Raw genomic sequence first — 27,470 nt, forward strand, 5'->3', positions numbered from 1 at the left:
TTTCCCTAATTTATTATTACTGTGAAGCAGTGCCAGCAATTTGCTGATGCAAAACAAAGCCAGGATGTTGTCTCTATATTTAGAGAAAATGGACCATAACACAAGTAGGAAGCCTCTGCTTTACCTCGTCTGACTGGATTATAATAATTAGTATGATGCAGACACAACTGTCTCGCAGCGGGACGAAAAGACACAGCAGGTCCCTCCCATGTTCTTTCACACAGCTGCCTCAGAGGCTGGTCGAGTCGATGGCGTCAGCTCTGAAAAAATGCAGTCAGGTCTTCATCAATCTCTGAGCCAACAGGGAGTAAATATTTCTTATCTCTGGGTCATAGAGCAGATGGATGGCAGGAGGCTAGAAAAATAATATGAATGGTATAAAGTTTGAACATCTACACCCAGAGAAAAAAAGAGCATGTAAGTGGTAAAGCAGAGACACTATGTGAAAACACAAGACCTGTTTACTCCTCCAAGTTGAATTTAGAAAAAAAAACAATGAGGCAGACTGGAATCCGTGGCTGTTTCACCCCCAAGGCAAGACAAGTGCTGACACACCTTTCCCATGTCCTCTGGAATGCTGTATGGGAAAGAAGAACGGGAGCAGTTCAAACACTTTGCTGCAAGTGAAACTGTGACTAACAAGGAGAGAGGAAGCCGTCGCTGCGCACCCAAGGGAACAGAATATGAGAACTACTGTAACCAAGTGAGGCAAGGGTTCCTCAAGTTTACGTGTGGGAGGGAAGAAGCAAGGAGCCCGCACAGTAAATGGGCGTGGAGGTATCACACTGAGTTTCACTCTGGGCTCTCCCTCCAGTCATTCAACAACTTATATGGCACTGGGCTCTCACAGGTTGGCCTCGCAGCTAATGTCTTTTGGACTCGATGACGATGACAGTGGCAGTGTTTGGGTGACCACGTGTGGGAATCTTCACTAATACATTTTATATCTAAAGGAAGAAGCAGTCACCTAAACGGAAATACTTTTCTAAGGAGGGAAGACACCTGCCTACAAACTCTGAATAAATACACTGGACGAACCAAGACATCGCTTGTTTCACTGAAGGAGTGCTCGGAGCGAGAAGTGGATTCGAAGCTTTTTAAATTTGAACAGGTTTGTACATTAAAGTAAACCTTAAATTAGCCCTCATAGTCTTTGAACTAGAACAATTTGATATTCACTCTCTGTACTCAACTTGTAAATGTTCTTATCTTGAAGAACTAGTTTTAAGATAATGTTTTAAGTTGTGTACATTTGCAGAACAGAAACTCTCTTTATCATTCTAACTCACGTTCAGTGATCCAGACTCACAGACCTGAATCATTATGTTTCTCGTTACGAATGATTCACAGGCCTGTGCAAATACGACATGGGCAAACTATTCTTAACCAACTCTTTGTTGATACATTGTCAAGCAACAAACACGCAAAGTATGCTGTTGTGCCACTCTCTGATCAAATCAGAGATCAGATAGGCCCCAAGTTGCAGTTTACCTTTTGATTTTGCCACGACAACCAGCCAACCAAGCAGGAAGATTGTACATTAAAGTGTGATCCTACGAGTTTTTCAAGCTTTTGCATAGTTACCAGAGAACACATGACACTGTGTTCCATGTTGCGCCACTCAAAGGGTACTTTCAGTTCAATGTTGGAAATACCCAGTCCAGTGATATCCCCATGATCACGCACTGCCTGAATATTTGGAGAAACACGTTAAGACTTGCTGAGGACATTAGTTAATATTTCTTGAAACCTGCCCAGTGCTGTATGAGAAACAGCTCAGCAGGTAAAACTGCTCTCAGTTAAGTCATCAACCCTCGTTAGCATTCATAGGAGGTTAACACAGGTCACAAAGGCAACTTGGGAACACATTTCATCTAACCAAGCTTAAATCAGAGCAGTAGCACTCGCCACCTGGGCGTTGCTCACAGCATTGTTTGGCTGAGTGCATGCAGGGTTATACAAGTGTTAAAGGAAATTGTCCAAGAAACATTTATGGAGCACACAGCAAAACAGCTTAGCATTCTCTACTGAAAAAGATGGGTGATTGTTCTTCTTGATTTTAAAATGGTAATTCAGCATAATGTCCTGAAGCCCCTAGATCGCGAATTGATTATAAAAGACTTTATTTACATCCACAATGTGCAGTCGAGCTCCTGCATGCTAACGCCTTTTAGCTTGGCAGCTAAAGCGAAGGTGTCAGCTTTAAAAAGGGTGTAAATAACGTCTTTTCGAACCAATTTGGGATCTTGGGGTTTCTAGAGAGGAAGATTACTCCGGACCAGCTGCATGGAGCCATTTTATGCTTCAAAGTCACCATCTACTTATTATTTGGGAGAATGCTGAAACGATGTTTTGCATTAAAGCTCCAGAAATGTTTTCTGGACGACAAAAGTTCCACGCCTTTTCATCAGCATAGGGATGAATATATAATGGCTGAATTGTAATTTTTTGTGGGTAAACTCCTTTAAACAGAGTTTTTCAGGTTTAATAATGGAGGGAGACTCTGACAATGTGATGTTCAAATCAGGTTATTATTTTCTGAATGTAAGAAGCAGCATAAAAGGTCAAATACAATCGGTGTGGTCAGTGAGAATAAAATAACTCTGAGGCCACCTGTCCCACTGCGCCTGAACAATATTCTGAAAAGACCATACACAAGTGGTCCTCTTAAGTTTGGGGCACTCAAGTATACATATTCTAATTAACTAAACATTTACATAAGCAGGGTTTGCCCTTCAACAAAGGGTGAAACCGGTCCCTCATAATTCCCTTTATCTTGAAAAACAAACAATTCTATTGAGCAGGAACAAACTTAAAACCATAAAGCAGCCACTCAGACAAGTATTAAAAGTGTTCTTTAGTTTTCAGCATGCTTTTGCAGTGGTAATTATGACATCACTCAGATAATCAATCCTTAAACATGTTCTTACCTTTTACAGAAATGGCTAATTCATCTCAGATGCATGAAGAGGAGGCTGAAGAGGTCCTGCTAGATTCCTTTCCAGGGACAGCTGACACACAAAATAACACTTGCTTTGAAGTAGTTGTTGAAAAAAAGGAAGCTGCCTCCTACTGCGATGACAAGCACCACAGGAAACTGGCCGTGTGCAGCATCATCTGTGGGATCTCCTGCATTGGAATCAAGGCTCTCATATATTCAGTCAAGGTATTTAATTGTCTTTCACCTGTCAGTCCAAATGTCACAGCCCTGAAGCTGTACTTTACAAAATCCCCGAAAGCTGCCCTCAACTCTAGCCAAGTGACACTTTTACAAACTTAATCACAAGAATGACTTCATGGTGGTAATTTCCAGGGGTCGCCAGATGGTCGGGGAGGAGAAAATAAAACAACATATTTTAGACTAGGGAAGGTTTTCATTTTACATCGCCTGTTATAGTGGGTATAATTGGCCTTTTTTTGTGTGTATGAGTTAAATGCATGTATGCACAAGTTCTGATTGGACACACACACACACACATACTGGAATCACATTAACCTTCCATTTTGTTGGAAAACAAACATCCTTAATGCCGAGGATGTGTCTTTTTTTAAATGAAAATCTTGATTTTGCTTTTTATTATTCAAATATACAGCGGTGATTTCTGTGGGACCCAAATCAGGAAAGAAGTACAGCCGAATAAACTAAACACAAGGGCTAAATAGTTTCCTTTAAATCACAGAATGTACTAAATGATAAACTATATTATGGATTAATGGAAGTGTAGTTGATTTTGTATTCATGCATTGTCACTTCTGATTTAACCCATGATTCTTTTTAATTATCTTGTCCTTACTTCAACAGGCTGAGACGACAAAAGATACTAGGAAATCTACAGAGTTTTCAAAAGAGGCAAAAAAATTTAGCATCATCTCTATTCTGACATGGGTTGCCATACTGGCTTTGACTCCCATGCTAATGGCACTGATCTCATATCTTCTCACTCTGTCCGACTGATCGAAACCCCAGCAGAAGACAACCAGAGGACTTTGACATAAGATGCTTATGGAGACGGACAGCAGACAGTTTATAAAAAAAAAGCTGCTGACAACTATGAAAGAAAACATAAAGACATGAAGAAACTGGAAGTTACATGAAAAAAAAAGACTGCCTTCGCCTTGCTTGTGCTGATAAAATGACCGCTCTCAGTTTACACTTTTCTACTTGCTCTTTACCATTTGGTTGTTTTTGTTTTACATAAGGTGTAACCACTCGAGAATATGTTATCAACAATATTACAACTTCTGCATGTTTTTTTTATACACTGTAATATTTATTTAACAATATATGAACATATAGACAATTTAAAATCTAAATGACCATAGAAAATCCAGCATGAACTATAGTTGGAGACATGGCACTACAGGACACATATACATCATATATTAAAGTTAAGAACTATCATTCCCCAGTATTGACCCAATCCTCAATATTTTTGCTATTACAATGTGGCATATTCATGTTTAGATATTGTATGTACTTGCAGATACTACAAAAGATGATACATTTCTCAATCTAAAAGGTAGCAACTTAAACCTGGTCATTATGGATTGGGTCTCTACTGTAATAAAATGGGATGGCAATGCTTCAGAAAATGATGAGACCCTTCTCTTGCTGCCAACATTATCTTAGCATTATTGCATTGTTACCATATTACTTTATTGATGTCAAATGTATCAATATGTTGTACTTTTATACATACAAAGACAATTTATAATAAAACGGCAGAAACTTGTGTGCTCTGAGCTGCTTGATGCTGTCATAAAACAGCGACGATTACAAACACACCTACAAAACATCTATTCAAAACAGAAAAATCTTACAGTTAAGGCAACCTCATATAAAATTTGGCCAAAAGAAAGACATTATACATAGACAGTTTATCAAGAATTTTACAGTTGCTTTACAAATATAGACACCACAGAACAATCCAGAAAGAACCACAGGTAACAAAAAGCCAGCTAGCAGTGGAATCTGGACACCTCCACTATTGATTAGAAATACTTTTGAGTGTCGTATAGTTTGAGATTTATATATCACACAAAAAAAAAACCTCTTCAGCCATAAATGTACAAACACAAACACTTGAATAATTGGACATGGTCTGCCCTGAGCTGAGTGAAAGGACTCACACAGTCCATGCTGCTTGCAGACACATTTGACTGTACAAAAAGAAAAGGAACTTGAGAACCTGGTTGAAGCAAATAGAAAATCTCATGGTGGCATGTTTAAAAGTTATATTCAGCGTTTAATAAAAAAATAGCTGCCTTTACACAATAACTTACGCAGATGCTGCAAGATCACCACTACTTACGTTAAAAAAAAAAAAAAATGCTTTCTGTCAAGTGCAAAAGAAATTAGACGTAGTCCGCAATGTCATTGTTGAAAAGAAACATCATCGAAACAAATCTTCATCACCCCGAGTTGTCACACTGTACAGATGTTTGAATGAAGGATATCAACTTCTGCTTCTATACGGTTTCACTTATTACACAGAAAATGACCGGAAGAATAACAGACGGCAGAAGTTTCAGTGCAGTAATGACAGTGAAAAGAAAAGAAAAGAAAAAAAAAGAGACTTAACATATAATGCATTTAACCACTATGGTTATATCCAACTTCTATGATGCAATACATTTTTGGTGCTGTGATGTCTTGTTCTTCAACTTGCAGGCCACAAGTGCAACAGAATGAAAATGTAATTCTTCAATAACAACTTGTCACCACAACAACTGCCCACTAATTGTGCTGACTGAAAGCAGAGCTGAGGGACTGCTGAAAACAAACAGCCTTATCTTGTGCAGTGTTGTTGTTTTTTTTAATGACTGCCAAACAATGGACGTTAAAAAGGGAACCTGTCAACTGTCTTTCTGATCATCCATCAACCACAAATTCAGCTGATCCAGCTTGGCACAGAGAAGCGAGTCCACATCCTGTACACTGAGGGACGGTTCGTCTTTAGGGGAGCCCCCGCGTCTCGTCCTGGAAGATGAAATACCTGCCTTTCCAACACCAGCAAGTGGCTTCTTTGGTCTTCTGGCCTCACCAACCTCAAGGAACTCCAAGAATCGCTTGACGCGCCTCTGGCCAAACCAGGACTCAGAACCGTTCTTGCGATTTAGAGCCACCTCAAATATGGTCTCCAGCCGGCTGAAACAGCAAGTTCAGGAAGTTCAGTGAGTGTGATATGCCATTCTAATGATGCAAAAAGTTATACATTCCCAATGCAGAGTACCGAATCCTAAATATCAGTTTCCTCTAGGGCCACCCTCTGGTCAAACTCAGCTTTTAAGCTTGCCTCAGAATAGTGAAGCTTTAGCTGTATCCCGATTCCATACTGCATACTAATTGGAACTTCAACTAGTCATTACTGTCATTATCAATTAGTTTGCCATTATATTCATCAATTGTGAAATTTCATCAATTTACAATTGATGAAAGTAATGGCAAACTAATTGATAATGACAGCAATGACCAGTTGAAGTATTAAATGTCTTTATTTTGAATAAACAGACGGCTCTGGCCTATACTACATATATCCAGGAACGCAGCATAGAGCCACAGATAAAGATAGAATTAAAGACAAAAAGTGTAAAGCGAAAAAGGGTGGTGAATCTGCCGTTTATGTTGATCGACTATTTTTTAAACAACTCATGACTTTATGAAATGGCAAGTGTGTGTGACTTTGTGCTAATAGGCACCATAACATTAACAGTGAGTGGTGTAATGATGATCTTACCTTTCAGGCGGTTTGCTGAAATTCTTATTGGTGTAAATTTCTTCCAAACTAAACTCCTTCTTTTTTAGCCTGTGGCAGGGGAAAAAAACACAGTTGCAATCACTGTGAATATTGATCAGAGAGTGTTCAATAAAATGACAGACATGTATTGACAATGACATACATTCACATACAATAGTAGGCCAGTGTGACCCAGTAGGACTTGTACTACTGTTCTAAGGCACCGAATGCTGCATTTGTTTGATTTAGTTACAGATTATCAAATTTTACCTTGTATATTTATCAGCACATATGCGGTCTTTCTTAACGTAAAGGCAGCACTTATGAAGACTGTTAAGACTTTTGCCTTTGACCCAATGTTTAGTAATCCGTCAGATAACACACTACAAAACTGTTACTTAAGATCCTCCTTTGAACTTGTTACAACTTTACCAGATCACTCTAAATAATTATGATTTCTTTAAGTACTACGGCAACAAATAAATAGTGATAGTTCTGCCCAAACAAAACACACCCCTTCCCCTACCAGTGAGCCCTATCCCTGCTTTCTTTTCTCCCTCTCCTTCAGTGTATTATGGTCCTTTTCTATATAACAAGCATAAAACAACCGCTCCTAATTTGCTGAAGTCTCGGTAGCTAACTAATTAGCCACCTAGCCAAAGTTACACTGATATTTCTGAGCATGTCACACATAACATTGAAAAGGTCTAGAGTGAATGTTCACATATGTAGAGAAGAGTATTCACCTGATGGGTTTGGGCAGGCCCATGGGTGTCAGGTTGTTCTGAGGTTTGGGTAAAGTTTTCCGAATTCTAATAGACGACACCTTCCCTCGTTCCTCACGCTTTTGGACCACCTGTGATGACAAAAAAAGAGGATTAGCAACCTGAATCTCTCAAAGCCTTATAAAATATAGTTGACAAAAGTATAGTTAAAAAGAGCGAGCTGGGAACAAGTGTCATATCTTCAGTAAGCTGTGACAATATGACTTTGACAGATTAGTGTATAATAAAAACATGATAGAAATATGCATCAATTTCTGAATAAAAATCTTTCTACAATTATTCTGAACACCACTTAATATAGTAAAATACAACCTAAAATGGACAGTAAAAGTAAACTACAGCTACCAAATGACCATAAAGTTCAAACAACACCTCTCAAACGCTTTTGCCATAAACAGTAATATTCTTTTATGGCCTCTATTTTTTTTTTAGCTTTTTATTTACTATGCACATTCACAATGTGCTATTACACCTGTGTACCTTGATTTCAGAATCAGAAAAAGCCTTTTCCTCCCTCAGCACTACATCTTCAAACTCCTGGCTGGATGAGCTCGTGTTCTCGCCATCATCTTCCTCTTCACTCTGTCCTCTTCTCTCAATCTCACACTCCATGGGCAGTCCACTGCAAAGAAGCCAAGTAAGAAAATGCAGCAGCACGGCGATAAAAACATTTGAGTATCAATGGAACTATCATGATATACAGTATGTTATCACAGAATAAAAAAAAAAGGTATCACCTGCTACTAGAGTTAAAGGTAGCACCCGATGAGTCAGTTCTCTGGAGGAATCCTGATAGGCGCCATGGGGAGGTGCTCAATGGATATATTGAAGAAGAGGAGGCGGGAGAGGAAACATGAGTGGAAGTGCTGGGGCTGGCAGGGCCTCCTCTGCTGTCAGCTTTCTTAGAAAGGAAAGCAAGGGGGCTCGAAAGGAAACCGGAGGCAAGTGCTGTAAGGGAAGTGCTGGGAGACAGTGCATGACTAGGAGACAGGTTGTGGCTGGTGCTGTCATACGGGAAAGATCTTCTGGATGGATACACCTCCTTACGAAGGCAGAGAGGGGCAATCTCCCTCTCCACTTCAATACTGCAGACTGTGTGTCGACGAGTCCGACGTAGGGATTTGCTGGACTGATGGACAGGAGTGTGTGACTGATGCTGGTGTGATGTGTTAATCCTGCTGTGATGTGGTGAATGCACAGAAGTTGTCCAGGGTAGGTCAATGGGACGGAATGAGGGGATCTCTGGGCAAGAGTAGCTGCGTAACAGGGGCCTTGACGAGCCATTTTCTGAAGAGTTAGCACCTGATGTGGGCAGGTCTACATCATCCATAGTGACAGACTTTGTCGCCTCTTCACCGTCGTTTGTCCTATGAAAAACCATGAATCTTCTCCTTTGGTTACCTGCCCTCCTTGGTTTAGTGTTAACCCTTCTTGCACTAGACCTTAGCCTACAGACACGGATGCTGCTGTGGTGACTGGTTTCAGCGTCAGTGGGAGATACCTCATCTGCCACAGCAGTACCCTTATCTTTCTCATCATTGAAATGCTCAATGTCAGTATTTAAATGTACATAACAGTCTAAAGGAAGTTGGGAGGCTGAAGGGCCTGGTTGGTGATTATTTTCAAAAGGTGTCATTTCAAAATACACAGGGTCCATTGAGATTTCACCATTGCCTTCTTGAGACTGGTTTTCTTTGGTTTTCAAATGAAGTCTCTCTGTCTCTCGACTCCCACTTGATGCAGATGATTTAACAGCACCTCTTAAACCCTTTCTGGGTCTCTTGGACAGCTGGTCCAGCTGTGTTTTCCCGCTCTCTTCATTTTCAACATGCTGGGGGGTTTTAGAATCTGCGGGTGTGACTTCCACTGGCTCCATTGGTAGTCTTGATGAGGTAGGAACCACAGTGCTGTCTGATTCTGTGGCTTGAATTGGCGATTTCCGTTTTAGTGGTTTCTTGTTTGTATCCCTGCACTTTCTGGTGCTCTGGAGCGGCTTTATATTAGGACGGACTAGGACTTCTGATAACGGTTCCTGCTCGGCTTGTTTTGTAGAGGTGATTGCAATGGTGGTTTCCAGATCCATACTGTTATTAATGTTTACGTCAGGTTTACCAAGAGCTGTTTTTGTCTTCAGTCTTTTGCATGAAACACTGGGCGTCAACTTGCTGCCTTTTTGGTTGTCTTCAGACACCCAGCTGCTTTTGTCAAGCGAGCAAAGCAACATTGCATCAGAGAAACTTTCAGTCTGTGTGTTTAACACTTCTTCATTTATCGTACCAAGCATTTCTACCACATCTTTTCCTTTCTTATTTGCTCTTGTTGAGACAGCCTGTCTTTTTCTGTCAGGTCTCAGTCTTTCTTCACCATTCTCATTGGTATTTGTCAACACAACTTGCTTTCTTGGTGATCTTCGCCCTCTTAATACACCACTATCTGAAGCCACATTTGACAACTCTCGTTGTTTTGCTTCTTTTGCACCTATATCCCTCGTCAATCTTTTCCTTTTCACAAACTCTTGGGACTGACAGTCTTCTTTCAGCTCCCTCTTTGCTTTCCCAAGACCTGCAGCTGAAAAAGTTTCATGGTTTACATGACAACCAAGCTGCTGAGCACTCAAAGTTGGTTTCAGAGTTCTCCCATTGGTGCTGACATTGAAGTCATTGTGGAGGCTTTGGCGAACCAAGTGGAATCCGTCCATTTTCTTTTCATCATCATCATCAGGCTGCGGACCATCAGTGTCAGGCTGAGTACAACAGACTGAGGATGATGACAGTGTTGTCTTGAAAGAAACCTGATCCTCAATAATCTCTGCCTCAGACTCTTCCTTTTTGACTTCAGACGTTAAAGTTTTAGAGATAACCTTCCTTCTATTTCCTGAACATTTCCTCGGCAGTGGCTTGAGCCGGACAGCCTGTTTGCTTTTCTGCTCCTTGTTATCACTGGATATCTTTGAGGTGGATTTGTGTGAGGCACTTACATTGACAGAGGGCTGTAGCTGTAAGGAGGACATACAAACAGACCCAGCAGATTCTGAAACATCCTCAGAAACAGTGCAGGGTAAGGGACTGTGTTGTGAAGGCACAGAATCAGGTATGTCTTTGTCCTTCAGAGTTAATGCACATTCATTTGGCTGCTCAGAGCTGTGTGTTGATAAGTCCATGTCAAACGATAATTTTTTGGAATACTTAATAGCAACAGTTTTTGAATTTTGTTCATCTTCTACTCCACTGAGCCTCTGCGGATTAGTTTTAGCGTCCTCATTCCCATTCTCACCTTGTGCTTCTGGATGAAACATATCACTTGGCTCTGAAGGTTCAACATCTGGTGTTCCATCAGTCTGTAACTCGCAATCATTGAGTAAGTCTGGACAGTCCATGGACGGAGGAGGACTGTTAGCTTTGAAGAGTTTAACAGGACTCATGACTATCTCTGTGAAACTGGCCATCTTTGACTTGAAGGACTGAAACAAGGGTCCAATCACCCATCCCTTCGAGGCAGACGCATTTACAGCAGAGTGTACAATAGGTAATCCCACACATGTATCCATGTCAGATTTAGTGGCGTCAAGATTTTCTGTGGTATTGTCAGAAAACTGCTGAACTACATTTTCTGCAGCAGAGAAATGAATTTCCTCCTGTGGGCTTTTCTGGTCTTCTTGCCTGTAATAACGGAAAATTTGAATTTTTTCAATAAATGGTGTCAACACAAGATCTTTTACTTGGCATCCTACCAATCACTAGTTCCCTGTTATGTTAATAAAAAACATAATAACTGGGGACATATATGCCCCTCTGGTTTAGTAGGTTGGTTTAGCTGTTTTTTCTCTTGGCTAAAAATAATGTGAGCAGTTTTCTTTTCCAGATAAGTAAAATATCTTAGTAAACACATATAAATTAAATAAATGTTATGCATACCCAATTTGAGAAACATTTGTTCCAAACTTACCATTTCTGGCACTCTGGTGCAAGGCTAAAATCAAAGCCATCCTGCAAAGTGAATACAAAACAAAGCTCTTTTAAGAAGATTGGGCATTGTTTGGCTGGGCATTGATACCAATCTTAACTGCTGGTCTAACCAACAACAAGAAAATGCTAAAAAGCCTCTTTAACTTTTGGACAACATCAAACAAAACACAGTGCTTTCATGATTAATGAGAACGTTTTATATATCTTAGATCAATTTAAATTGAACAAATTCCCTTATAATTTAAGATTTTAAAAAGAGCTGTTTTTCTATAGTCCAATTTTGCACGACAAAGGAAAACAAGGACAATAAACATGCATTGCATTCTTAAATGTCTGTGGTTTATGTATTAGTGGGTCACATTAGGACACTCGATTGCTTGTCTGTGTCAGATGCAGCAGACCGTGAAGGAGGATTAAATCACTCAATTAACCCTCGCGCCCCGTTCACTATGCACGTCTTCAGTGTTTACATACAGTACAGCCACTGTACAGATTACACACCGAAAGCTTTACAACATGGAAAATACCATCAAGGTCATGCAGGCAGACTGCATGACAGAGATTTAGGGAGGACTGAGAGTCGGAAACTCAAGCAAGAAACAATAAAACTGACCTTGTTTTGTTTCTCATGTCCATGTGTGCTTTCAACTCTTGGCTGCGTGGACTGTGATGCTTGTACCTACAAATCAGAGGGATGAACGTTTGCTGTATAAGTAATGACTCATTTAATTACCTAAGAGTCTCTAAAAAAGGATTTTTAAATTAAACTCATACCATGCTTCCAGTTGCTCTTTGTCTTTTGGAGGGGGACGGATTCTGTCTGGAAGGTTTCTGAGCTGCCCCGCTGTCTGTGTTGCCCTGCTTTTTAGGAGTTTGGGTTCTGTTCCCTTGAATGCGACCACTCCTTCTGTGTCCAGATATTCCATTATTTGCACAGCTATGAATACAAAAAGAAAAACAGCAAATGTAGCCTTTATGCAGTACTTTAAGTCTCAGAGTTGCACAATGCCCCAGCATGTGTATTAGGCCCCACTCAATCACATTTTTTGGGCATGATTCCAAACAGAGTCCTTTCCTAACAGGTATCTTCCTGTACATAGTGATACTTAAGTGAATACCTTTGACTAGTGCCGCCTGACAAAAATAATATATTTTCTAGAGAAAAATTTGTACGCATGGAGAATTTTGCAGCAACATATTTTTTCACCTAATGTGATTGAGTAGTCACTTTAGTTGCTGGAGGGATTCTGGTTACAGAGGACTGTAACCTGTTGCCAAAGCTGAGTTGTGAAATTTCTGATTCAAAACTGTATTGTTAATAAGCTTAACCTATTGATAGGAAATAGATTAAGGCTACACAATTTATCTAAGACTTGCAATGTAAAGTAAGACATATGAACTCAACCATGTCCTGTTAAAACTTTTTTGCCAATACAAATGGGAAACTCACACGGTTCTCGTAGACATCCAAATCTGCGCTATGCATAGCAGTGTACCAGAAAAATTCCAAGAGCGAAAATACATTTTCCCAAAGCCAGTCCTAAAGCTAATTGTCAGTTTTCAGATACTGGCAAGATTTCCTGTGTGTCTGCAAGTCCTAAATCATTCAGTCCATTGAAAAATAAATGTCTGAAAAGGCGAGGAGGGGAAAACACACCTACAGCATAAGAAACCAAAAGGTGCCAGGACAACTATACCTGGGAGTGGTGGAGGAAAGGGGGAGGAGAGGTGGTGGAGGTTCACTGTGGGGAGGTGCACTACAAAAACGGTTTTGGGGAATAGCATCTTCATCCATTGGACAAACTATCTGAGGGAGTGGTTCAGAGGAATAAGTCAACATCCCCTTGCTCTCCTTGTCTGTCCTTCTCTGTAGATAATAACAATGGGGGGAAAAAAACAAACATGCGGGGTATCATATCAATATGAAAGCACATCAAAATAGGTCTTAAAATTAGGCTTCACTTACTTTTCTTGTGTCTGGAATGGGGGTTTAATCTGAAATGAAGAAAAGTAATAAGATTTTTGCTTTTATTGTATTTTTCAAACTACTATCCCTATACAAATTTTCATCCTACATTAAAATGATGACTTTCTCAATTTATTGGGTCATGTCAGAAAAGTGAAAAAGCTCCTTGTTAACAGTCCAAAACCTTCAAATCCTCCCACTAATGACGCTTGATTTAGGGGATTTCTGACATATTAGCGAGCTGATTTTGTTGGCCCTTGATCTTGATTTCCTATGCACATGTCGATCTACAGGTGTACAAAAGCTGTACTATTACGATAACAATTATCAAAAGTAGTAAAAAAAAAAAACAATAACACGCTGAAAAGGAGTGTTTTTTATGTTTTGTGCAAGTACAAATTGTAGTAAAAATAAAAATAAACATTTAACCTGAGGAAAATAGTGTTGGAAAAGTTGAGAGGTATCTGCTAGATACTCATGGTGAATTTTGCATACATTATTAGATTCACACACAGTCAGTCTGGTTTACAGAAATATCCTTCATAGGGTCAATAAAAGGTTTCCATAGCTCGATCAAGGTGTTTTTTTACAAATGTGATTTTCTCAAATGGTATGAAACGAATACAATAAAATTTAGGTAAGGTGGATGTTTTTGGCTATCGTGCAAAATGCTGAGTGAAGACTGAAAATGCGTTGTGAATAGAGGAAAAAACCCTTGATCGTCAACATCACCACAGTTTTTAGGTCAAAGGAAAATCGTAACTGATGTTTTGAATTTCAGGTCTCAGTCTTTGATGCTCATTGTCACTGCCACATCAATATTAGTGTTAGTCAACTTAGTCTGTTAGCTTAAGGTTGGCTAAATCGAATAACAGTGGAAAGTGGAGGTAAACCATGTTTTACAGCTCAAATTATACGAAGGCGTTTCAGTGAGGTGTGTTTTCAATCAAATTGAAGCGGCGGTTCGATCAAAACTGAGCCTGGTCTACTTGCTGGAATGAGCAGATTGATATTCAAACTTTTACAAACGAGCGAACGTATCTTCACACTGGCCACCGTAATTGTGACTTGTACAAAGGTTTTCATATCAATACGAGTTAAACATTTTAGCCACATGTGGACAGAGCTCTATTGTACCTCCGTCCACAATGCATGGTATGGCTAGCGCCGATATTCATAGTGTTTAACATACAGTTTCTGTGCCAGGGAGTAGCCGTAGCCGGGAGCTGTCATATCTCCAAACGTTCACACGCTTTCTGACAGATAACTGGACATATGATATTTACGTTGTTTAGTTGATTACGGTTATTTAGGCTATATAACATAAAAAAGACACTTACCAGAAACGTGCAGCTGGACCGCAGGCTCGTATTCCGACCTTACCGTAAATAAGACATGCCGGACGGCGCCCTACACTGACTCGTTCATGTATCCGTTTTTACAAATCCAGCAACAAGACAGACGGATCATCCAATCACAGCACGAGTTCGTTTTCCGCCCGGAAAGCGCTGTTGAAATCTGACCAATTAGGACCGATTTTGACGTGTCGTTGTTGGAGGCAGCCAATGGGAGAGTGGAGGCAAATGGCTCACATAAAATGATGGTTTTCTTTTATGTCCTCGAGTGACCTCGTATCTTAAGAGAACTATATTTAATTTATATATCAAACACCTTCATTTGATTTAGTTTAATCTTTAAGGTTTACTGGAACGTCTCATATAAAACAACATAGGTTAAAGTTAAACATTCAACAATTATATGAAATTTTATGAGGGTTTTTATTTATTTTCTCCATTAATTGTTTGGTGTGTAAGACATAAAAAAGAGCACACGGTGGTTTCATTAACAGTATTTTAAGAAAACTTAAAATACTATCATATAAAACCAAAAAGGAAGCACATTTTCACATTTAACTACCTGAAACAATCAAATGTTCGTCTTTTTCTTTTTAAAGTGATTTTAATACAATTTGGATTATACTGCCAAAGTTCTGCGTCTTGTCATCACTACCAATATTAAACCCATCTTAAATGTACTACAGATGATCTTTTACTTACTTTGGATTTGAAAGAATATAATTTGAACTGGCCCAACGCACTTCTTGATACTGATGTATTTGTGACTAAATGCAAAGTAAATGTAATGAAATGGGTACCCAATGAAACTGTGTCCAGTCAAACTATCTATTCCACTGAAAACCTCTATTTTTTCATGTCACAAGTATTATTTATCTAGTTTTGGGTTTGAAAGTAAGCTCAGCCCAGATTGACAAACTAGAATAGTGGTATCTTTAACACTACAAGTGTAAAATGCTCTGCAGTAACAAGTAACAATTATTGCTACAGTGGGAAGTCAGAGATGTCCTTGAGCCTTAAAATAAACCCCAAATTTGACTTGAATCTCTCCGAAAGAAATGGCTGAAGGCAACACCACATACATGACTTATTTATTTAAAAACAATGTACAGAAAACAAAGCCCCTTAAAATAACAGTTTTGACACCAAAGCCCAGGTTGAACAAAGACTAAGGGCAAAACATGATACTGATCATGACAGGCTTGAATAATGTGCTGCTGGACTGAATCATGTATATAGCTCGAAGTCAAGTCTCTTGGAGTTGTAGAACTGAGAGCCATCCTGGTCCTTCCTCCTGCAGTAAACGCCGCTGCTGAAATAGCCTTCATCCACCCAACCCTGGAAAAACAGACAAGAAGAAGATTAAAACTCACCTGGACAGATTGAGGTTAAAGGTAAAACCAGCCTGCAACCCAATAATCTAATGAATATAATGGGATTTACTAACAGCTTTGTAAGAATATTAGTTTACAGTATAAAGAAACACAAGAAAATGAGTAAACTATAAAACCTGGAGTAGTCACCAGTATTTGTCAAATGACTCTGCAGTAATTTAAATGATTCAATTATTAATTAAATTGATTCAGACATTTATTCAGTGAAAGCAAATTATACATTCATTTACATGTATGTGTATCATGCATATTCAGGGCGGACTCATTACTGACGACGAATAGATCTGATATTCAGCATTTTAATTTATCGGAATGCTGATAAACTGAATTGATAAAAAAAATGTGGCACTTGGCTTTGACAGTCTGTAATTTGCAAAAAATGTAGTGCAATAAATTTTCCTTCAAAATGTATAAGTAGAAGTAGAAAATGGAAAAACCAAGTAAAGTATCTCAAATTTGTACTTGAGAACAGATCTTAGTTACATTCTACCACTGCCAGTTGAGACGTAAAAATGGTAATAATAAAACCTTTGTCAACCAATCAACCTGATGCCAGGAAGTCCCTTCCAACTTTTTTTTTTTTTATATAAATTTTTTTTATAGCATTTAACAACCGAGGAAAACACATACATTGAGAAAAAAATACATTGACAGGAAGAGGAAAAAAAGCACAAAAAAGATAAGTAAATGAAATAAATAAAGGGTGCTTTTTTTTTTAGAAGCCCACTATTACCATTACAATACACTGCATCACCTACAAACTCAGGAACTGCTTTATGATCCAAATTTTTGTAAGACAATACCTGCATCTGCTGACTGGTGAAGGGGCCATAAACTTCTGAATCATCTTTATTCTCCCATCTGTACTCCCACATCACTTCATCACTCACTAAGAAGAAGACACAATTTGGTTAAACAAAACAAGATATTTAGTGATATTGAAGAGAAATGTATACAAGTAATACTAAGTTACCTCTTTTTTCATCCTCATTATCATCAGTTCCACCATGCTTGTCATCAAATTTATCTGCAAACATGTCAAGTTCATCTTCTTCATCATCACCGCCATCACCACTGGCTTTCTGCCTTAAAGCTGGTTGCTTGCTACTCATGCTTTTCATCAAGTAGGCCAGTTTTTCATACGTTTGCTGATAGATCTCAAACATCCCAGATCCAACCAATCTGTCAGCTAGTGCTGTGAGCCTGTCAAGCTTTTCTGTATCCCTTTTGGCCTCCTCAGTGGGTTCACTCTCTTCCCTCAGCTTCCCCTTCTTCCGTCTTCCAAGGCCTCCTAGCCGACGAAGTGCCGCGGCAACTGTCTCCCCAGGTAGCAACAGTTCGACCACAGCTTCTGTGAGCTGGTGCTGTGTGAAGGACGCCAGGGGGTCCTCCGCAGGCTCCATCTCCTCTTCATCATCTTCATCCTCATTTTCTTTGTCTGCCTGCTGCTCTTCTCTTTGTTTCTCTTCCTCAGCCTCATCCTCATCACCAACTCTGCGCTTCCGTTTGGCTCCAAGACCTTTCTTCTTTTTTTTGAAAGGTTGTTCTTTTATTCTCACCTGCAAGAAATAACATATATTGTTGCATATTGCTTGAAAGTTGTCACAAATAAAGCAAGAGTCCCTAAATTCCATTTACCCAATCAATGTTGTCAAGCCAGTTATCTCTGATCTCTTCATCCTTTTTGACAAAATAGTTTCCCTCAGAGTCAAAGTGTCCTTCCTGCATCTCCTCGTCCAGGTTAAAAGGTGTGATAGGAATTCCCTCATCACAGTCGATTGTTGCTCCCTCTTGGCCTGAAAACATAGTTAACATAGTGTCAGGTGACATAATAACTGATACTCCCTGTTTAGGTAAAACATGATCTCTCTAAAACTCATAGCACTCATACATAGATAGACAAATATTTTCCAGCCGCTTCTTCTTTTAATTTGCTTCCTTAACATTTAATTCAAATTGTTAGTCTGGGGAAAAACTATGGGTTTAGACTTCTTAAGAACATGTTCATGTGTACTCAGAATTGGACGTTATAAAACTAAATATACGTAGCACGTCAAATCCACCACATCTTGTCATAGTTACAGTTCAAACATTAATCAAGACATACCGTCCACATCATCACTGTCCAGAATTTCATATTTTTTGCTGTCTGTGTCATCCCCTTCATCCTCTTCATCGCTATCAAGGGAATGTTTGCCCTTAAACCTGGAGCCTGGTCCACTGACGGCTTCGCAACTCTAATCAAACAGGAAAAAATAGGGATGGAAAACATGTAACATTATTTAACACACACAGCATCTTACTTGCTGGAAGTCCATGTCCTGGTAACATTGTCTGTTTTTGATTAATATTCATGGCTGTGCTTCTGTTCATGATATCATTTAAGGTCTCTCAGTCTGACAGATAAATATTGTTCTTCTGCACATGTAAGTCTTGAAAGAGAGATGTACTGATACATAAAAAAAGAAAGAGGATCCTGCACATGTGAAAAGCATGCAACTCAGACAAAAATGACTTGGGTGCTGTTTGTTATTCTTTTATAAACAGGTATATATTTTGGACTGCACAAGTTGAGACTGATCATGTTATCGGGTCTATAAAGTGTCTTTTGTGTGTTAAATTCTGTATTTCTCAAGTCATATGTTTGTTAGTAAGCAGTGATGTGCGCGGCGCAGCGGTACCTTTTTGTTTGGGACTTCGTCATCCAGGTCGAACTCCCCGTTCCCATCCTCAAATGTTACTTTCCTCTTCGGCATGGTGCTACAGAAGGCAAGACAGTGACTCTTTTAATCCCCAACGCAACTGTAACATCAGTGAGCGGTTGTATTAGTGAGTACCGTTTTAACACTTTCACGGAGCTAGATTCTTGTAACGCTGCGAATATGCGCGGTTACCAACAGCACTCACGTTAGCTTTGATGCTAAAAATGTTAGCCGACAACTGCAGGCACGTAGCGCATGCGGAGGACAACTCTTGCTAGCGGCAACAGTTAGTAAACTCCTGCAATTCAACCTGCATGCTCCGTTAGTGTGGAAAAATACATACACAGATAATAAACTGAGATTTAGCTGGGAAATACCAAACCTGGTGAATATAATTCAAGCGACGTTTGCTTTCGTTTCTTCTTCGCTTGTTTTCGGCTTCTTCGGCTTCTTCTTCTTCCCTTTCGGTAGTTCTCTGGTGGTCGGTAAACAACAATATGGCGCATTACCGCCCCCGTCTGGTGACCTTTCTAAAACAAAAATCCCTCAAGGTCCCAGAGATTTTAAGAAAAGTTGAAGATTTTACTGTTCCTGTTTCCTGATTATAATACCCACTCGGTGTGTGCATAGAAAAACAGACTCATCCTTAAGTTTCAAGTCTTTGGGAGTTGACTCCCAGCCCTTTGTACCCTGCAGCAGTATATATGGTCCACCAGATCTTTCATTGGTATTTTTGTTTATTTTGTCTTTTCTTGTAGAATCTTCTTATGTGTCATAATTTAAGAAAATACAAACATCCTCAAACACATCACATCATCATTTTTTTACTAGAAGAAACTCATTACATATTGATCAAACAATTTTGTAATGTAGATTCATGAACAAATTATTTCTCAACACTCAATAACTTATCCAAACAATGTAGATATTTTAGAATTGAGATGTGCTTATTTTTATGAGCAGAGTAAGGCAGTAAAGTGCTTATATTGCTATTTCTGCTTACTGTGATGTTAGTATGTTCAAATGCTTCATACCCCTAAAATCTGCAAAACCTAAGATAAAAGGTAATGTAAGTCAATAAACCAAAATAAAGGATACAAGCATTGAAAAAAGTGTCATAATAAATCATCGCATCATCATCACATTTGACTAAATAAACATACAATACATATTGATCTAAAGGATCAATATGTATTGTATCGTATATTTCTTAACACAGTTTTTGAGATATGCTTATATGCTTCATATCCATAAAATCTGTATAACCTAAACCAAAAGGTTATATGAGTCATTAAAACATGGTAAATTATGAAAGTATTGAAATTTGGCATAAAACTTTGAGGCACCTGCTGGAGGTCCATTTTCATAGAGTTAAAGTATGAAGTTGTATATAATGAAGGTGTTGATGTTTTACACAGTGGATTTGATGCCAACCAAGGTCCATGTCTGAAATGTTGAATTTTACAAATTATATAAATAGATGAATCACTTTAATGAGAGTTTGCAGGAATTCAATACTTTCTTTTGCATGAGTACATGAACTAAAACTCTTAGCTTTCAGTGTTGTTGCCTTCAGGAAAGGCCCCTCAGCATACAAGGCTGTGTAAATCTTTTCAGCCAGGACTCTTAGATATGAAATTCCTTGAGGTCCTTGAGGATAAAACAGATACGCGTGTGTTGAAATAGATGCAAAGAAAAACAGAGGCACATTTTCAAGGGGTCAGGTAATATCTGCGTGTCTTGGCTTTTAATTGATGCAAAAATATTTTATATATATTTATTCATCTTCATTTTAATCAAGAGAGACAGATTTGGGCATGACATTGCTTTTAAAGCAGAGAAGAGAATTTGTCACACCTGATACTGTCATGAACAATATTCATTATATCTGAAACAAAGCTGCACATCTCCCTGAAGAATCAACCACCTACCCAGTGATATTTTCTCTGCACCGTCAAAGATTAAAATAAAACTCAATCTGAAATCAAAAAAGGCAACACAAAATGCAGAAGTGAGAGAGCTGAGACACAGCCATCAGACCTCAAACTCCACATTCACATCTACTGCAGCATCTCACTTCCAGGTGGCAGTTCTTCTCAGGCAGGTTTGTTTCGGCTGTTCCGTTTGGCTGATGAGACAGCTCAGGGTCGGCTCAAGCGTAGAGGAGAGAGAATATAATGTGTCAGGATTTTGTTACCAGGAAGTGGGGCGAGTTATTTATATTTCAACACTTGTCCTCTAGTACCCGAGAGAGAACCAGTGGTAGTAACCTGAAACTATATATTCAAACATTGTCTAGTTCTGGATGCATCGAACTGATACTGAACAACTGGCTTTATGCTTAGGAGCGCTGACGACCAGGAGAGAATATCTGTAAAGTAAATAATGTAGAGGTTGTGTGGGAGGGTAAAGTGACCCTGTGAGGGACTCAAGAGGTAAGTCTGAGTCACGATTTTCTATTATGTATTCTATCTATCTATCTATCTATCTATCTATCTATCTATCTATCTATCTATCTATCTATCTGTCTATCTATCTGTCTATCTGTCTATCTGTCTATCTATCTATCTGTTAATATAATCAATGATAATATTAAAGATCTACTGAATTGAATTTAAAAGACAAGTGAAAGCTTATTGTTCTTCCTATTCAAATCGGGTCACTTGATGATTTACAATCAGTGTTTTTCTGGTCCAAAATACAGATTTTGGGGTTTTTTTCAGTTTAGGTTTCTGCTCTGGAAATATATGCAAAATACTAACACATTTGATAGCATGCAATTATATATTTACAAATATATTTTCAGAAAACTGGTAAAACAAAATGTTTTTCTTAATTTCAGTAATCAACTGAGGAAGTTTCCCCTGTATTCACTCGTAGCTTCTTCTTCTGTGTCTTAAAACAGAGGCAGAGTTTTTTTTCCCACTATCATTAACAATAAAATTACATTTAAATCAACTATTAATACACATACAGTATTTTAATGATGTTGCCAATTGAACTTGATTTAGTCTTACCTTCTTTATAATTTAATTCAGTAGTTCTCGGTCTTGGGGTCACCAGATAAATCTCAGGGTTTGTGAGATCTAAAATGGGAGAGGGAACAAAGAAAAAACAAAGTTCTGTTTGTAAAATATTAAGTATTTTCCTCTATATCATAATTTTTCGAGTTGGAAAAGTTTAGAGGGGAAATGTCTCCTTGGCCAAAGACTCATACGTATCTGAAACACGTGAAGGGGCCATTCTGTTTTATGAAGGGTAAAACAAGTTTCAAACCACTGATTTGATCTTTGATATTGCATTTACTGTGCAAGCTTGTCATGTTTTGCTATGTAAAATCTTCATCTGAGAAGTAACTAATTACACCTGTCAGAAAAATTTAGTGGATTCAAAAGAAGAAGTAAATGTGTCACATAGCATAAAATTGAAAATAAAATCATAAAATCATGTTAAGCCAAAGTATCTTAGTAGAGTGCTTCAGTAATTATTCTATAGCCTAAGTATAATATGGTGAATAATTACTGACTTGGACTTAATGATGCTTTCAAGTGTTCAGATAATTGAAGGATATAAAAGATAATGAAGTGAATTTAATAGACAATATCTCTTGTGTGTTCTTTTGCTACATGTCATGCAGTTTTCAGTATTTTACATTCTAAAATCACTTTTTCTTCTTTAGGTGTTGGGATGAAGCTCCATGAGAAGATCTTGACCCATTACCTTTCATGCACCTCTCCAGTAGACAAAGAGGGATATCTCTACAAAAAGGTTTGCACTGATATCATAAAGGAACTATGTCTTAAGTGTTGATACCCACATGACAGTAACTGCAGTAATCGTGCTTTCTTTCTTAATAGAAAGCCAGAAATGCCACCTACCAGCGGCGGTGGTTTGTCCTGAAAGCAAACCTACTTTTCTACCAGGAGCGCCCGGGTGACCGACACCTGCTGGGTGTCATCGTGTTGGAGGGGTGTGCAGTTCGGCGCCCGGAGTCTGACGGACAGTTTGGCTTCTCCCTGGTGTTTGAAGGGCCCGGACTCAAAACCTACAGATTTGCAGCAGGGGATCGTCACACTCAAGAGAGCTGGGTGAAAGCTTTGCTCTCAGCCAGTCACTGTTACCTCTCCCTGCTGGTGAGAGACCTGGGGAGGCAGTATGAAGGTGTGTAGAACCATTCCACTGCAAAAGGTGCTATGTAAATACTATTTATTATGAATCATGAGTGGAATAGGTTTTTATTAATTCCCTGTTTTCTATCTACAGAAGCTAAACAGCAGCAAGGCTCTGGTGAATCCTGTCACAGCTCCTCTGTCAGTGCCCTCAAGTCCCCAACCAGCTTTTTCCTCCCTGTGCAGGGGCCAACAGCAGAGGTCAGGGAGGGGAGAAGCCTCAGTGCCAGCACCGTTTTGCAAGCCCCCACTAAAGTGGTGGCTAGAAAGTCCCCTAAACTGTGGCACAGGAGAAATGCTCACGTCACACCACTCAATGGACCAGCACCTTTGTACGGCGAATGGCCTCTGGTGGGGTTCGATCCACTCGAGGAGTTTAGTAAACTTCATGATTATTATGGGCAGGAAGTGAAGAAAGCAAGAGATGAATGGCTGAGGAGTCGCCAAGCACAAGAAGAGCGCAGTGATGGTGATCTCATCAACCTGGGGTGAAAAAAAAAAAACCTGACAGTTGAGAGACATTCAAAGAGGAAGCGAGACGGAGTAGTTCATGCGTGTTAAAAAGGAACTGAACCTGAAGTGTTGTGAGTTCTACTTTATTTAATAAACTTAGAGTTTGAGGCCCAGACACCTGTAAATGTGCTAAATGTCACATGATGAGTTTAGATCAATTCTATGTTAGGTTTGTCTACAGAAAGTTGTAATTTCCCTGATTTGCCTTAAGGGATGAGTTCACCCACCAGTGAAAATCAGTCAATATTTCACCCTCATGCTGATGGAGAGTCGGGTGAAGATTATTAGTTTACAGAAAAAAATTAAATATCTCCATACAGCTTGTCCTGCAAAGCCTCTGAAAGACAGGAGATCGAAAAGTGATTTGAAAAGACATTATTTGCACCCCTTTTTAAGCCAAAATCTTCAATTTAAATGCTAAACTAAAAACAAAAGCACACACCCTGTCTGAAACTGGTGCACAAGCTTGATGGAGCCGTTTTCTGTTTCCATTTTGGGGTGTTTCTTCACGTTTTAAAACGAGTAGATAGAATCTGCACAAACGTTTTGCAGACAAGAAACTTCTTCTGATGTTCCATCAGCAGGAGGGCAAGTAAATAATGAACTGAAATTTTATTTGAGGGTGAACTTCTCCTTTAAAGTGTCCATGAGATTCAACAGAGATCAAGCAACAATCCAGACACAAAGTGCAGATGCTGTTGGTGTCCAGACATCTGTCATCCTTTGGACATTAATCAATGTGACAACTGGGCTTTTTTACAGCATCTTGCTTATTGTCAATAATATTAACAATGCCTCAGTTCTACTGAAGTGTAAGCTGCTGTGACTGTGTAACAGTGAGGCAGTATCCACAATAACGAGACCCTGAAACTGAAACAGCTAAATGGAATTCTTCCATATTTCTTTATGTTATTCAAACCCGCGCTTTTCCTACTGTGATATGTGAAAAATGTTTTCCATGAAAAATGCCTTTCTCATGTACCCCCTGCTGAGTGAAGCTGCACACCTGCTGCTGATTGCACAATAGCTCCCTGACCAGTTTAGTATTCACATATGGTGCAATATAAAACAATTTAACCTATGCCTTTAAAAGCAAAGAGTATTATATAGTTTTCATTGCCTGAATAATTAAAGTTGATCCGCCTCAATCAATCAGTTGTCATTTATTCACGTCCCTGCTGTGGGTCTATGAGGTACGATCATTTACTTGAAAAAGGTCCATGAGTCCAGGAATCTAAGAGAGATGTAGAGTCACTGGAGGCTGGTAAACAGCAGAGGGCATCACATCCACACTGTGGTGACTCCGGGCTGAAGTGAACCACCTGATTTATTTACACAGTGTAATCTTAGCAGTGGGATTTGTCGGAAGTCAATCACTGATTTATGGAGGTATGCAAGTGACAGAAAGAATGCAGCAAATGTCAAAATTGACAGGTTCAATATTTCAGTTTAATCAGATGCCCTTAATTGAGTTGCCCACTCAATTACTCAAACATGTCTAACGGCAATTTCAGTTTAATCCACTCTGCTAATTAATAAGCAAAGCAACTGCTTCAGAGGCTAAAAAGTGGTAATGTGTGACTGTAATAAGCTTTGATAAGTTGAAGGCAAAGCCTGACATCTGCCCTGACACTTAAAATGTACTGAATGGCAATCAATGTAACACAATGCTAAATGGAATCAAATACCATAACAAACAATCTTAGGCACACCAGTGTCTGAAACTATAACGTCTCGGATGTCATGGATGTCACGCATGTCACGGTTCCTTAAGGTCGTCTCACTCCACAGGACAAGGTGGGAGCTTCCCCACATTCCAGACCCTACAGACAGGCATACCAGTCATCCAAAAAGTGATAGATGGCTTCAGAGGAGCGTGGCCACACATCTCAGGTTACACCAACAGGCATCTGAAGCGCATACAAATCTGTACATTTACTCCCGACAGCAGCATGTAAACACATAATGAAGTGTCTTGTCGTTTTACGACTCTGTTGTAAAGTCAGCAAACGGCAGCAGCTGACACATCTGTGAAAAGTTTGAGATGTCACACCTAGTCTTCTTTCTTTATTTATTACTTGCACCTCAAAACGAAGCAATGAGGGGGCCAAATCATTAGTTATCATCAAAATTGACTTTATTTCGTAATCAAGCCATATTTATAAAACATAAACATTTCCGTTCCTTGGCATAAAATTGTAATTGTGCAGATAAGATAAACATTGTACAACATTTCTTGATAGCATATTTCGTTTATACCTATAATCTTGTTTTATTATCAGAAGTCATTATCATCATTATCAAAAACTCAACTCTTGGTGTGTGCATAATTGCCTTCATTTAAAGTCAAAGTATCTTAAACTGCTGAATATAATTGTATTTCCCTTAATGTGCAGGATTATGGGACTGCCTGTGAATATAAACCTTAGATTAAGATTTTAAATCAACCAATATTGCAATAGAGGCATAGATAAGGTATAGAAGCAACATTTAAGGCTTGAATATCACATTCATTTGTTAAAATGACTGCTACCACACGCATTCAACAATAATCAAGCTGATCAACCAGTTTACTTTATTTTTGAAGTTGAATTAAGAGTCAGAACATGTGTTGTCACATATTTCATTCCTGCAACAAGGTGGTGAAAATCAAGCAAACCAGGGGTCAAATGTCAATAGGCACACACGGGGAGGGCTGACAGCCAGCGTTGGGCTCTGGCTGTCCTGAACACCTAGGACAAACAATCGTCTGTCTAATCCAAATTACTACACGAGTGGAAACCAATGGACATGACTCATCATTGAACATCCGAGGAGATCAGTGGAAACACAAACAGTCCCGACCAGAGAGCTGACGGAGAGCGCAAAAATAAACTCCTCCAATAGACAAGATTAGCAAAGTTGTTAATGAAATGAAAACAGATTATCTGGTGGTAAATTTGGATATAAAATATGAAAAACTAATGAAGGAAAGCATTTTGCTCCCAGGGCCTGACGCGTTGGCAGACGGTCAAGTTTATTTAGCTATTTTGGTCGCCCTCAGCTGTCCCTTTTATGTTCTTCTGGGAATGTCTGCTGCCATCACCCTGCCAAGTAATCCCCCTTATATTTACGGTGTGGGTGGACGGGGTGAGGGGGGGTGCTGAGGGGCAAACAGGTGGGAAAGTGTTCACGAGTGAGGCCAATCACCAAACACGCACCTTTGTAGTGATGAGAAAGCATGACAGCAGCCAAAGGTTAACAGTGCTTTCTCCTAAACAGTAGATTGTCAACTAAAGTCCTCCTGTCCTCAAAGAAAACAGGAAACAAAGACAGGAAACAGACAGATGTTTCCATTTCCATAAACCAGCAACTTTAAGTAATGAAATGAGATGCTTTCATATTTAAGAAACTGCTGCTTATGATAAATTATATATAGCCTATTCATTTTTTTCAAAGTCTCATAATTGCCCTCTATGGTGGAAAGTAACATTTACATATACATATTACATATTAAATATTTTAAAGGAGTGTTTCTGATTCCATTTTCATACATATTCAGAGGTAAATGTTGTACTTTTTACTCCACTGCATCTATTTGACAGTTAAAGTTACGAGTTGCTTTACGTGTTAATCTTTCATATGAAAAAGAAACATTTGCAGAAACATTATATAAAAGCAACACAACAAATCTTAATCTTTATGGCTTACAAAATGCAGTCTCTACCTGCAACTCACTCAGAAATGACAGATGTGCATCTGGAGAAGAAATTCAAACTCGGAATTTATTCATTTATTTTTCAATTTACAGTATTAATGAGGTAATAAAGCAAACTTGTATTTTTTCCTTTCCCAATAGTCATCCCACCGTCCTTCAGATTTATCTGTGTCCCTCACGAGGGCCC

General features: G+C 39.0%; 3 protein-coding genes and 1 long non-coding RNA gene across 7 annotated transcripts; 2 read left to right on the forward strand and 2 right to left on the reverse strand.

Moving 5' to 3' along the window:
- Positions 1-674: 674 nt before the first annotated feature.
- Positions 675-4,733, forward strand: LOC115575254 (uncharacterized). The gene is made up of 3 exons (XR_003982644.1): positions 675-1,111; positions 2,940-3,166; positions 3,803-4,733. It is a non-coding gene; the product is annotated as an uncharacterized LOC115575254 (long non-coding RNA).
- Positions 4,734-5,587: 854 nt separating this feature from the next.
- On the reverse strand, positions 5,588-14,939 carry prr14 (proline rich 14). 2 transcript variants are annotated; one of them, XM_030407133.1, is made up of 11 exons: positions 14,794-14,939; positions 13,454-13,482; positions 13,185-13,354; positions 12,262-12,424; positions 12,101-12,166; positions 11,468-11,508; positions 8,260-11,181; positions 8,003-8,144; positions 7,484-7,593; positions 6,738-6,806; positions 5,588-6,148 (listed from the first exon to the last, which is right to left on the reverse strand). In XM_030407133.1, the coding sequence occupies exons 3-11, from the start codon at positions 13,325-13,327 to the stop codon at positions 5,857-5,859; spliced, it is 3,948 nt and encodes a 1,315-aa protein (XP_030262993.1). In that variant the 5' UTR covers positions 13,328-13,354; positions 13,454-13,482; positions 14,794-14,939; the 3' UTR covers positions 5,588-5,856. The 2 variants fall into 2 exon arrangements, with proteins under 2 accessions (XP_030262993.1, XP_030262994.1); XM_030407134.1 differs by lacking the exon at positions 13,185-13,354.
- Positions 14,940-15,882: 943 nt separating this feature from the next.
- Positions 15,883-19,411, reverse strand: cd2bp2 (CD2 (cytoplasmic tail) binding protein 2). Of its 3 annotated transcripts, none has more exons than XM_030408728.1 (7): positions 19,287-19,411; positions 18,884-18,962; positions 18,310-18,439; positions 17,841-17,998; positions 17,176-17,761; positions 17,006-17,091; positions 15,883-16,146 (listed from the first exon to the last, which is right to left on the reverse strand). In XM_030408728.1, exons 2-7 carry the CDS (start codon positions 18,956-18,958, stop codon positions 16,036-16,038), a joined length of 1,146 nt encoding a protein of 381 aa, XP_030264588.1. In that variant the 5' UTR covers positions 18,959-18,962; positions 19,287-19,411; the 3' UTR covers positions 15,883-16,035. The 3 variants fall into 3 exon arrangements, with proteins under 3 accessions (XP_030264588.1, XP_030264589.1, XP_030264590.1); XM_030408729.1 differs by lacking the exon at positions 19,287-19,411 and adding an exon at positions 19,110-19,277; XM_030408730.1 differs by lacking the exon at positions 19,287-19,411 and having other exon boundaries at positions 18,884-18,981.
- On the forward strand, positions 19,355-24,738 carry pheta2 (PH domain containing endocytic trafficking adaptor 2). The gene is made up of 4 exons (XM_030408731.1): positions 19,355-21,339; positions 22,584-22,672; positions 22,762-23,065; positions 23,168-24,738. Exons 2-4 carry the CDS (start codon positions 22,592-22,594, stop codon positions 23,563-23,565), a joined length of 783 nt encoding a protein of 260 aa, XP_030264591.1. The 5' UTR covers positions 19,355-21,339; positions 22,584-22,591; the 3' UTR covers positions 23,566-24,738.
- The last annotated feature ends 2,732 nt before the right edge of the window (positions 24,739-27,470 follow it).

Source organism: Sparus aurata, chromosome 23, assembly GCF_900880675.1.
Source record: "Sparus aurata chromosome 23, fSpaAur1.1, whole genome shotgun sequence".
Classification (NCBI taxonomy): Eukaryota; Metazoa; Chordata; class Actinopteri; order Spariformes; family Sparidae; genus Sparus; species Sparus aurata.